Source organism: Betta splendens, chromosome 6, assembly GCF_900634795.4.
Source record: "Betta splendens chromosome 6, fBetSpl5.4, whole genome shotgun sequence".
NCBI lineage: Eukaryota > Metazoa > Chordata > Actinopteri > Anabantiformes > Osphronemidae > Betta > Betta splendens.
In genome coordinates, this window is record NC_040886.2 from 8,344,103 (window position 1) to 8,356,591 (window position 12,489).

General features: G+C 43.9%; 1 protein-coding gene across 1 annotated transcript; it reads left to right on the forward strand.

The window, feature by feature from the left end:
* Positions 1-9: 9 nt before the first annotated feature.
* slc1a2b (solute carrier family 1 member 2b) lies at positions 10-12,457 on the forward strand. The gene is made up of 11 exons (XM_029154455.3): positions 10-270; positions 2,316-2,455; positions 4,159-4,311; positions 4,433-4,683; positions 4,774-4,921; positions 5,415-5,541; positions 5,710-5,943; positions 6,037-6,231; positions 6,701-6,835; positions 6,917-7,178; positions 8,727-12,457. The coding sequence occupies exons 1-11, from the start codon at positions 233-235 to the stop codon at positions 8,796-8,798; spliced, it is 1,755 nt and encodes a 584-aa protein (XP_029010288.2). The 5' UTR covers positions 10-232; the 3' UTR covers positions 8,799-12,457.
* Positions 12,458-12,489: the final 32 nt, after the last annotated feature.

Below are 12,489 nucleotides of genomic sequence, written 5' to 3' on the forward strand. Positions count from 1 at the left end.
AGATGGCTGTGGCTGTGGCTGAGTCTGGCGTCTGAACTGCGGCGACACGCTCCTCGCTGGATGCTTGGGACAAGCTGACGACTGGGAGCTGCTAGCTTTCAGCAGAGCTCCGCTCATAATTGGGACCTTGTCTTCTGACTTCGGGCTTCATTCTTTTTCGTTTTGGATGGAGCGCTTGTGATTCTGCTAATTCACTCCTACATACCAAAGGCTGGAGAGTTGACCCTGGTCAATGTACATAGCACTTACTTCAACTCCACCAGAAATGAAGTAAGTACTGTATCATATTTATAAATTTAGATGTAATCATATAATTATATTTCTATGCATTTGTTTGGCCCACTGAGCGACTTGTGATGTTAATTAGCAAAAAATCTATATCAACCTCAACTAGACTATTGGCTCATAGAGAGTCAGAATCATCATCAGCTATAATTGTATAATAAATTATTACTGTTCGTGTCTTTACAGCCCTGAAACCCTTTTAATCTGGCTGAGCTTCCTGCCAAGATTAAGTACATAAAATCACCTCATTAGTGAATGAGAAGAAGAACCTGTATGTGCGTGTGCATCTACAGTATGAGTGTCTCTAATGTGGATAAATTAGTTTATTCTTTTTAGTATTTCTATCTTTTTGTCTTGTGTACTTTGGATGCTTGAGTAGTGTGGTTTCAGATCCATTTATAAGTCACTGGAGGCGGAAAATTTGAACTTTATATTTTTTATGATTTATAAGACTATATTTAAAGCTCATGTCAAGTCAATGAGCGTAAAAAAGTCAAGGAAGCGTCAAATAAAACGCTTTAATAATACAAATAAAACATGAACCCTTTAATTAATATGTGTACAAATGCCTTCTTTCTGTGCTATAATTTACACATTGTATGTTCATGTTTTTTTTACGTTCGCACAACCCACTCTCTCATCTGTCTCTGACTTAGAAAGAGGAGCGCTAATGTGAGAATCACGACAGAATATTATCCATCCTTGTGACGTCCAGTGTCTGCTTCCTCCCTCCTAGTGCTAAAAATAATGAGAGGGGGAGAGAAGGGGCAGAATTCAATTAACAGCACTCATCAGTCGTACGGAACGAGACTACACAGCGTGGCTATTTTATTTCTGGGGATTTTACTAATTAATCACGCTTTTATGTGAAAAACGAAGGTAGAGTGTAACGGTGGCTACCCGAGATAGAGCCGGTCCATCTGTGTGCCTGGAAGCTGACCAGGTGGTGTTCCTATATTCCAAGCTTAGAACGCAGCAGTATACAAACCCGGAGGAGGAGGTGTGTGTGAGAATGTCTGTGCGTGTCTGCGTGTGCGGTTGTGTATGTGTGTTCTCATGTGGAATCATTCGAAACCGCTTACACAACAACAATAAACCGATAAGGAGCCTTTGGTTGTGGGGAACTGCGCCAAAGTGCTGCCTATTGGGGTGTGAGCTCCCTGTTTTGCCTTTGATCGAGCCTTGAATAAAATCTCGACGGCCAATATATTTGTGAAGCGCTCTGACTTCATAGGACGATGTGGGAAGGGACTGGGAACAAAGGGAAATAACTTCATCACCGAGGTTTCTGCTTTGGGCCATTAACCCCAGGGGTGAGGTGAGAGGTCGCCGGCACATTATTTCTTCTGGCTTTCCTTCGGAGGCCGTGACGGCAGACGTGTCATGGGTTTGATGAAAGAAAATAGCAGCCGGTGACATTTCTATTTTGCCACAGACAAAAAAGATGTCAACTAAAGGAAAGACTTTTTGAACTATTGCCGCCTTTTGTTGAAGAGACAATAAACATAAAGAACCCCACTTTTACACAGCTGGCTTTTGTATAGGTGTTAGCAGACAAATTATGTTTTCCTCTGAAATGATCCAGTAATATAGTCTATTTATATTGTTTCAATAAAACTGAAACCATGCCCATTGCAAAATATAGAGATCTGAATTGTAATGAGCTCAATTTAGCTCAGTAATTAGTACGATACTGTTCTATTCTGGGTATATAGTAATTATTCTGGATTGATTTTACATAGTAAACCTTTATATGGTATGGTACATCATGCATCTGAAGTAAAACCCTATAGGATCTGACAGGCAGCAGCTTGCAGTCAGCCTCCATCTGTTGGATGCCATAGAAACTGGTACCACTGTTTGAGTGACAGCTGGGGAAGGCACTTGAATGCTTAACACTTTACATTATGCAGTGCTACATAGTACACTGTGTGTCTGATTTCTGTATTATGGCTTTGTTGTAGACAGTGATGCGACTGAGCGGCGTGCACTGATTGATGTTGTGGGATGCTGTTTTTTTTTTGTCACAGTGCCAACAGCATGCCTAAACAAGTGGAGGTGAGGATGCACGAGAGTCACCTGGAGCCCATTGAGGCCAGGCCTCAGTCCAAATGTGCCAAAATCTGCTCCAAGATGTTCAAGAACCTTCTGCTCACGCTCACTGTTCTGGGTAAGTCAGCCCTTTGTAGCTCGCCTGCAAACACAAGATGGGCACCGACCAACGCTGACGTCAGCGCTGTGTTAAGCCAGAGCTCGGGCGACGCGGCTTTGCTCAGAATATGAGGAGGAGATGCCATCTGTGCTTACTCAGTGTAGCAGACAGCGAGATGACTGGGCGCACTGACCTTCCTCAGCTCCGTGCCACCTGTTGCTGTCAGAGGCTGTCTCATCACTGGACACCAGCTACTGGTGGTGCATAGAAATCATTGTAATTATAAAGGTGCTATTTATGAGTTGTTGTGTCTGGCAGCGACGTGGCCTCCCTGTGTCACGACTTTACAATTACTGGCCTGTTTGATGCAGAACGTTCACATTCACAGTCCTGGGAACAGCTCCACATTGTGAGTTTTATTTAGCCATGTTGTTGGAAAGAAATGTTTTTTATGCTTTTCAGCTATAATTGCATGACAAATCGTCTGTTTTTGCAGACATTTGGTGTCTTCTCACACTTTTTCCAAACATTCACCAAATGTCTGCTGTGCTAATTGTAAAATGTTCCATAAATCTTTGACCAGCTCCCGCCAGGCTAGCTGATGGGGTACACATTTTTCTATAGAGGAATATATAAATATAAACTTCCTGATTCCCTTCTTTTCTGATAATTCATTACTTGCATCCATGAATGTTTTTTTGAAAAAGCACCTTCTTTGGTGTGTGTGTTTAATTTTTTACATCTCTAAGTAAAAATCGAAAACATGTGTAACGTGTGTCAATCTCACCCCACTTGGAGGATGCGTGCGAGGCAACGGAGCCCGTTTGATCCTCGATCATCTGTCACTTGGCAAGTGTCAGAATGAGAACTTGCAAATGAGCCAGGGAGAAGGAGGACACACAGGAAATCAAGCGCTATCCAAACACGTTGGGTGTGCAGAACCCACAGGATGCTGCCTCGACTGGAAGATCGATTGAAGCGCAGATTACAGTGAACAGTTTGGGTTTTGTAAAGCCGGAGGGCTGTTGATTCCAGTCTGTTGTTAAACAGCATCCCGGGCTGGGTGAGCTTTGGCAGCCGTCTGCCAGCAGAGGAAGTGCGGCCGTGGCTACGATGGGTGGGGGGGGGGGCATTCTCCAAGTTTTTTTCTGACCCGGGACTGACACAAGCCCCCAGCTGGTAATGGAGGCAGGTGGAGGTCATCCTTAAACTCTTTATGACAAAGCAGGCATGTAGCAGACAAATGGGTCATATAGTCACCAAATATTTCAGTAGGGTTACAGATATGTCTGTGATTGGACACCACGCATTTTAGTTTTTCTCGCTACATTGTCGAAAACAAATCCTCGAAAACCTTTTTGTGTTTGCAGAGATTACGGATGCTTCACCAGGGACTCTGACACGCCGCCCCCTCCCCACCGCTTCAAAGAGATCTGATCTTAATCCTTTATGAGCTTTTAGCAGGTTTTCTCTTTTATCTCCTCCACTGTCCTCCCTAAGCATGTGGCTTATTGGCTCTCCTACAAATCCACATGATAAAACAGTGATAAAGTGATAGGAAGCGATTGGTTATGAAGATGTCATGAAAGCTAAAAAGGACATTTGGAATATTTCTGGTTCATAGACTGATTTGTTTCTCTATGAATGAATGAATCCCTGCTTCTTTGCCCCCTCACACACGCTTGCTGTTTGAATCACTAACACTCTTCTTTGCACCTCAGGTGTGATCTTGGGAGCTGTAGCAGGGATGTTGCTTCGTGTCGCTTCCCCGATCCACCCAGATATCGTCATGGTGATTGCTTTTCCTGGAGACATCCTGATGAGGATGCTGAAGATGCTGATTCTGCCACTCATCATTTCCAGTTTAATCACAGGTGAACCTCCATTTACAACATCATAGTCATCTACTGATCTTTTTAATTAATCTCTATGCCTAACAGTAGTAACAGATCATTTTCTGTCAAATAAACACAATCCTGCTTGCCTTGAATGCAGGTCTGTCTGGTTTGGATGCCAAATCTAGTGGTCGTCTGGGCACCAGAGCCATGGTCTATTACATGACAACCACTATTATTGCTGCTGTCCTTGGAGTCATCCTGGTGTTGATCATTCACCCTGGCAACCCCAAGCTAAAGGAGAATCTTGGCGAGGGCGAGAAGAATGACGACGTGTCAAGCCTGGACGCTTTCTTTGATCTGATACGAAACCTGTTCCCAGAGAATCTGGTGCAGGCGTGTTTCCAACAGGTAATGAGGAGAAGTCAAAGGACGACACCCAGAGTCTGATCTGTAGTGTGTGAATAAATAATAACTCATGTGTTTTTTTAATGACCTCAGATCCAGACAGTCACAAAGAAGGTGGAAGTTGTCGTTGAGGAGGAACTTAATGCCACCACTGTAGAGGGGCTGGTGGCTAACATAACCAAGGAGCCTCAGTTCGTCATCAAAAAGTCTCTGCAGTTTAAAAGTGGCATGAATGTTCTTGGTATGTATTTGTAAAGTAAAAGAAAAAACAACAGCCCGCATCCTCGCAGCTTTTTAAGCTACATGCTAAAAGGCCCACAACATGGCGATGCTGCCTAGCTAATGCTAATTGAATGCAATTAGACTAGCGAGTATTTAGATAGATTTAGTTCATCCTAAAGGGAACAAGCAAGTTGAAGATTCATTCTCACCATGAATACCTGTGTCAAGCATCATGAGAATTCATTTAACCGTAATACATTTTTAAGGCGGGGCTAAAGATATAAATAGACCAATTACGATTGCCTTCACCAAAGGTGCAGTAGAAGCCGAAACCAAAGTTTATGTGTTACATTTACATAACTCGACAACACCAGACACGTGGGCCGACCTGACGTTGTTGACTGTAAATGTAAACCCTTTCATCTCTGAATTAAAACAACATCTCTCCATGGTCGCCTCACCTGACCACACAGGTAGTCTGAGTTTGAGACATCTATGATTTTCTGTCACAGGTCTGATTGGTTTCTTCATTGCATTTGGCATCTGCATGGGCAAGATGGGAGAGAAGGCCCGACTCATGATTGAATTCTTCAACATCCTCAATGAGATTGTGATGAAACTTGTCATCATGATCATGTGGTTGGTATCACTCCAGAGCCTCATTGACTCATTACGAATCTCATTTAGTTATTTCGAGTCAGAAATAACTGTTCACGACGGGGTTTTTCCCAAGTCAAGTCAGCTGCAAATCGTGGCGCTCCGAGTACCGAGACCGAAGCGATGACAAACGCGTCTTCCTCTCCTCAGGTACTCTCCATTCGGTATCGCTTGCCTCATTTGTGGTAAGATCATCTCCATCAAGGATCTGGAGGTTGTGGCCAGGCAGCTGGGAATGTACATGATCACTGTGATCATTGGCCTCATCATCCATGGAGCCATCTTCCTGCCCAGCATCTACTTTGTTATTGTCAGGAAAAACCCTTTCACCTTCTTCTTGGGCATCTTCCAGGCTTGGATTACTGCTCTGGGGACAGCTTCCAGGTCAGGCCCACACTAATGGATGAATGGATGGAAGCGCCTTGAGATGCATTCAGATACAAAGGCCAGTCTAACTTCCTCTGCTTTCTCCTCCAGTGCTGGTACACTGCCTGTTACCTTCCGTTGCCTGGAGGAAAACCTGGGCATTGACAAGAGAGTCACTCGTTTCGTGCTCCCAGTGGGTGCCACCATCAACATGGATGGAACTGCCTTGTATGAGGCGGTTGCTGCCATCTTCATCGCTCAGATGAACGGTGTCCACCTTGACCCGGGTCAGATTGTTACTGTCAGGTCAGGAGCCACGCGTACTTACCTTTGATGCCATTTATTGCAACTTATATTAAGTAGCATTAGTGTAAGTTCAAACATAAGCCTCTTTAGCAGGTCAGTGTCAAGTGTGGTTTAGATTTCTAAACGAGATTTAAAGTGGAGCCAATGAGCCAGTTTTTCACTAAACGCTGTGGTGTTAATGGAGTAATTTGAGCTTTTCTGACGTTCAGCCTGACGTCTTTATGGCACATCAGTGCATAAACCTCAAAACAAACCTCCCTTCTCTCACATTTGAACTGTTCTTCTTGTTTGATGAAGGACACACTCTGGTGCTCTCGAGCTGCTACTGCTGGAAGAGTAAATGTTTTAATCTGTGGTGCAATTGAACCTTCGCTGGTGCCTGTCGAGCTGTGCTGAGGCTGTGGAGGTGTAGTTCAGGTCTAGTGGTTTGAGGGGGATCTGATGGAGTGGTGCTTTATTCTGTATCCAGTCTGACAGCCACCCTGGCCAGTATTGGAGCAGCCAGTATTCCCAGTGCCGGCCTGGTGACCATGCTGCTGATCCTGACGGCTGTGGGCCTGCCGACCCAAGACATCAGCCTGCTCGTTGCTGTCGACTGGCTGCTGTGAGTTAGAAGACAATGATGCCTCCTCTGCCCTTCATTTGCTAAAACGCTACTGAGCCTGTCTCTCCGTCTCCCCTTCAGGGACCGATTCAGGACCTCGGTGAACGTGGTGGGTGACTCCTACGGTGCAGGCATCGTGTACCACATGTCCAAGGCCGAGCTCGACGAGCTGGACGCGCACGCGGCCAAATCGGACGACATCGAGATGATGACGAAGACCCAGTCGTATTACGACGACATGAAGAACCACCACGAAAACAATTCAAACCAGTGCGTCTTAACCACCGAAACCACCTCCGCTAGCGCTACCGCTAACAGTTCTATCGTAGTAGATGAATGCAAGGTACAACTAATGCTTACAGACATAGAGACCTGTATATAACCGTCTTCCTGCATGCTCACCCTGCACCTTTGCCTGATTCTGAGTGATTTCATTGCATCCTTGTGCATGATAACATAAACACGTTCACTGTTATTTTGCACAGAAGTGAAGCCAGAAAACAGCAGCCACGTGTGTACGTATTTATGTGTGTGTTTGTGTGCGTGTGTATTTCATTTTTCTGGAATAGCAGCTTTTGTGTTGAATCAACATTTAAAAGTGCACTGCGCCTTTGTTAGAAGGTCTAGAAAAGCTGAACAGAAATGTAAAAACGCTCCAGATCGTGCAAATGAGGAGGCTCGCTCTATAATTAACCCAGTGGCTGCAGCCGTCTGGGGACTGGCTCTCAGCAGCACCACATAATCCTCATTATGACCTTGAGGAATTATTTAACAGCCCCTTCATCTATCCAAAAATTACACTACATCCATCTTCTGTTTTAATGTGAGCTCTTTTGTTCAGCCTAATATCCATCGAGGATCATTTGGCTTCAAGTGAATTAGCAGATTATAATGACTTAGTAGTAAACCAAAGCAGAGTCACTTTTCAGTACAACAATTTACCTTGCGCTCACACACACACACACACACACACACACACACACACACACACACACACACACACACACACACACACACACACTGAGACACTGATACACACACATATACTACTGTATTCACCACGCTCTCACTGAGACACTCCCATTTGGGGCTTTCGCATTTTGACAGCATTTATCTCTTCCCACTGTGAGAAAAGGGCTGTGAATAGAAAGCTGTAGAAAGTCGTCTCTACAATGTGAAACACAATGCACTTAGAGTCAGGTCTTTACATGGATCCAGGGCTTTTCGCATAATAGATGGGCACACTGACTCACACATACCCCGGCTCCACCGATGAGCCCTCTTGTTTATTAAAGGATGAAAAGTGTCGCCTAGCAACGCTGGCAACCTGTCACACATGCAGTCTGTCCATAAAGGAAACTTATATCCTGTTTGCAAATCTCCATCAATTGAATTTCAATGCAAATGTAACACAAAGGCTTGCTCTTTCCATTACTGTGACTAATTAGTTTCTGTTTGTCTGTAAATAGAATTACTGACGTTTCTAAACCATTTTTAAAAGCTGTAAAGTCATTTAAAAATGGGCCCATAGGGCACTTGAGTTATCTAATATATACTGAAGCGTTCCTTCTGCAGTGTTTGTTTTTTTAATGTTTATTGTGCATGTACATTCCTGTTTTCTATTTAGATCATTACTTGTTCCCAGGTCACTTTGTAATCTTAGGACATTCATGAGCATGATCACTCACGATCATCTGGGATTTCCCGTCTCTCTGTATGACTTTTGTAAAACCCCTAAGTTGGGTTGTAATTGCCAAAGTAGCGGCATTCGAAACGATTGTAACGCGTACAAAGTGGCACCATGTGTGTCAAATGTTTAGCATGGTGGTGTTGATTTGCTCCCTGTGCCTTTGGACCCACTGTTCAGATCTCCATTGCTAACTGCTTGCAGGTAACCTCAGCCACTAACGGCTCCGCTGCGGAGTGCACGCTTGTTGAGGAGGAACCATGGAAACATGAATAATGGCAGCGCAGAGATCCCCTGCTCCTGGGCTCCACAAGCTTTCTTACCTGGTGAAAAAGAGTGAATGAAAACAAGTCACACAAACAGAACAACTAATTGTTTTTTATGTAGTTTAGTTCTCTGTTTTTATTAGTCCCTTTAAGAGTTTTTGTAACTGTGTATCTGACTGATATCTAATACTAATTCACCTAACCTTGAAGTGATAACAGAGGTATGCTGTACCTGTTAGAGCACACGTCCTTTATACAGTAGCAGATACTTGCACAACATACTTCAAGGCTCGGGGAGGGAACGAAGAGTAAAGAACTACATTAGATAAGTTATTCTCAGCAATACAGTCTGGTTCTACGCTGTAAGACGAGAGGAGACGTGGCTGTAAAATGTGAAACCCACACTGACTAATCCTCCACGTTTCATGCAGGTGATTCAGGGGGTGAGTGGGACTAATCGCGACAGGTGTGACGCTGGTATTGAACCTCCTTGCTTTAGACCCCCGTCAGTGCTATCACATATGTTTTCCCCAAGGCAGCGTAGACTGATATTACAAACTATCCCTAAGGTCCAGCAAGCAGATGAAATTTAGGAGGCGGGGGCACAGAGGAATTAGAAAGCACAACAAACCCAGCGCCGCCAAGCCCACGTTTATCCCTGCATTCTTTTTCCTTTGATGAAAGTTTTAATTGAAAGTAAAGGGGCATTCTAAAATTTGTTATAGTGAAATATAAAACTTTGTGTGTGATTGTGTGAGGAGAAGAGAGTTGTAGTTAGAGAAGTCGACTATAGGGACCAAACAGGCAGAAAATCAATCAGTTTAAAAAGACCTTTAAACAAATTTCATCATGCAGTTTTAGCATTAATCCATCTATAAGTAGCTTTTAGTGTCGCGGACTCTGGGCCCGTTCTCCCGTTTTGCCTAAAAACAACTTAATTAGGAGACAAAACAGAAATGTTTATCATGAGATTTCCATATAGTTAATATGGCACACAACTATAAAGAGCACAAATTAAGTGATAGAGCACAAATAAAGTCAAAAGGCCAATCAAATAATGAAAGCACACACAATACGGGCGCACATTGACACTGTCTAAGTAAAAGAAATTACAGAAACACGCAGGCAGAGACACTCAGGCGCGTATGTTTACACTGGAAAACTATTATAGACCTAAATGTTTACTCGCTCATTATTAGAGCGTTTTGCCTCGACAGCACAGAATCGACCTTATAGCGACAGTTCACTGCCACGATCCCTGAGACCAGTGCCAGGAAAGGGACGCACACGCGACAAGCACACGCATGTTTATCTACATTCCGGCCACTGTGTGAAAGCACAGATAGAGTTCACCGAGCACCGTAAGCAGAGAGGCAGCGTCAGGTCAGGTGGGTTGTGGGTCTCTATGGAGAGGCCTGCGTAGCTGACAAGCTAGAATCCATATAGAACTATACACACACAGCCACCAGAGCTCAAGACTGTTCTACAAACCCTAGATGCTGCAGTTATGAACCATATCGGCAATTTAAGAAACCTCAGAGATAAAAGCAATGGACACACACAGAAATGCATTATGCAGAATGTCGCCAACTATCAGGTAAAAATATACTGGCTTCAAAGCGATCTGCAAACACACACGCACGGACGCACACGTGCACACACACACACACACACACACACAGGCACACGCACGCACACACACACACGCACACACACACACACACACTGGCTGTTGATCTTTGTTAGCCTGCGTGGGTGAGAGGAGAGATTCCCGTGTTGTGGGGATGGGTTGGATTTCTGTGTCAGTGTTACATGTACGTCCTTCTCTCCGGTCGTGTTCCTCTTCACATCGTTCGTTGCCTTGAAGACGCTCTCTTCAAACAAATGCCCACGCCGCGCACCGCTTCAGAGTAACGCTAGGGGACCTAACCAGACACGTAGTGCAGCGCTCTGTCCTTTAGTTGCCGAGAACCGCTCTCTGGCTTTGCTTTTCTGAGACGACCACACAGTTGGTGTCCTGCTGTACAACACACACACACACACACACACACACACACACACACACACACACACACACACACACACACACACACACACACACACACACTTTCTCTGCTTACACTTACACCTTGAAGGTCACGACATTTATACCGGATCAGGCCCTTTAAGCCTCATCTATTGACCATGTGATCTTCAGGATTAAAAAAAGAACAAACAAACAAAAAAAACCAACATCTCCAGTATGGACACCATGCAGATTACAGTCTCACCGATGGGGATTGAGTGTTGGACCACTATTATGTTCAAACACACGGTTTTTGAAGCATGAGTAAAATAAAATGACAATTATTTTTTGCACCACTATCTTAAAAGCATGATATTTTGAAGTGCCTCCTTGCACTTTGTGTATATATTGTAGGTAACAGATGTTTTTTTTTTTGGTTGCTTGTTTTGTTGTTCTTTTGGGGGGCATTGAATAGGTGCGACTTTAGTTCCATTACTGTGACATTTTCAATGTAATACACTAGAGAAAAAAAATATCATCTATGTCCTGAGTAAAATTAGATTAGACAAAATGTATAGAGAAGAACTTGTGTAATAAATTGCTTGTTTTTTATTCTCTAATAGCTTGTTAACTAGTCATTTACTTACCTGTCACAAACCAATATATAAATATCTTTCTTTTTGTATCTAATGTAAGCGTTTTGAATGTTCGTTCCATGGAGATATAAGCAGTTCATTCATTTCCAGTGTACATAAATAAATATATAATTGTTCTGTTCAGTGGGTGATGCAGAAGTCCGGAAATTAGAGTGATCCTGAAGCCAACATTGTTTGCATGACGAAGAAAGGAATATAGGGAGGGAAACAGAGAGAGCGAGAGAGCGAGGGGAAGTTACGTGTTTGACCGAGAGGGGCCAACGTGAGTTGTTACACATTGTTGGAATAACGGTGTTCAGTAAAGATGAACACGCTGGAAAATATGTCAACACCCTGAGTGTAGGACAGAGTGAAGAATGCAACAGCCCAGTTGATTTCAGTGAGAGGGAAACACATAGAATGCACTCAAATGCCTGTTTTAGTATCAAGCGACGTTCCTCAGGTGACTCATCTGAACCATTTTGTGTTTCCGCGCCGGCTTTAGTCTCAGGCCTCTTTGTTTACCTGGTGGGTCTGACGCTGCAGATCTCTCGAGACCTTTAGATCCCGTGCTCGCTCGTCCACATGACACATGTTGACCCGTTCGACCTAACTCTGTCGCCGCCGCGGAGGATCACGACACCCCCCTCAGTCCTGCCTTTTATTTGCCTACCACACAGAATCTATATGCACCAACACCTGGAACGGGCTTTGTAGTAGGAAGCGCTACATGCAAAGCGCGCTGACGCGGCGTTTCTACCCCGAAACAGCTGAGAACCTGCCTCACTTCTGCCTACGACGTTACAACATGCTTTCTGGATATCACTCTAGGCGCCCTCTGTGCAAAGCTGTTGTCATCTTCATATAAAGGCAGAGTGTGTTTGTGTGGTGGGGTGGGGGGATAAAACACATGAATTCCCTCCTTGATCTATGGTATACATAAGAAAATCTGTTTCTACATATCAATAAGTGTTGTACCTTTGGTGTACATATACAAATATAACTAATAAATGTTGATTCATAACTAAATATGCTCTTTTCTTTGTCTTTTGTTGTAATTG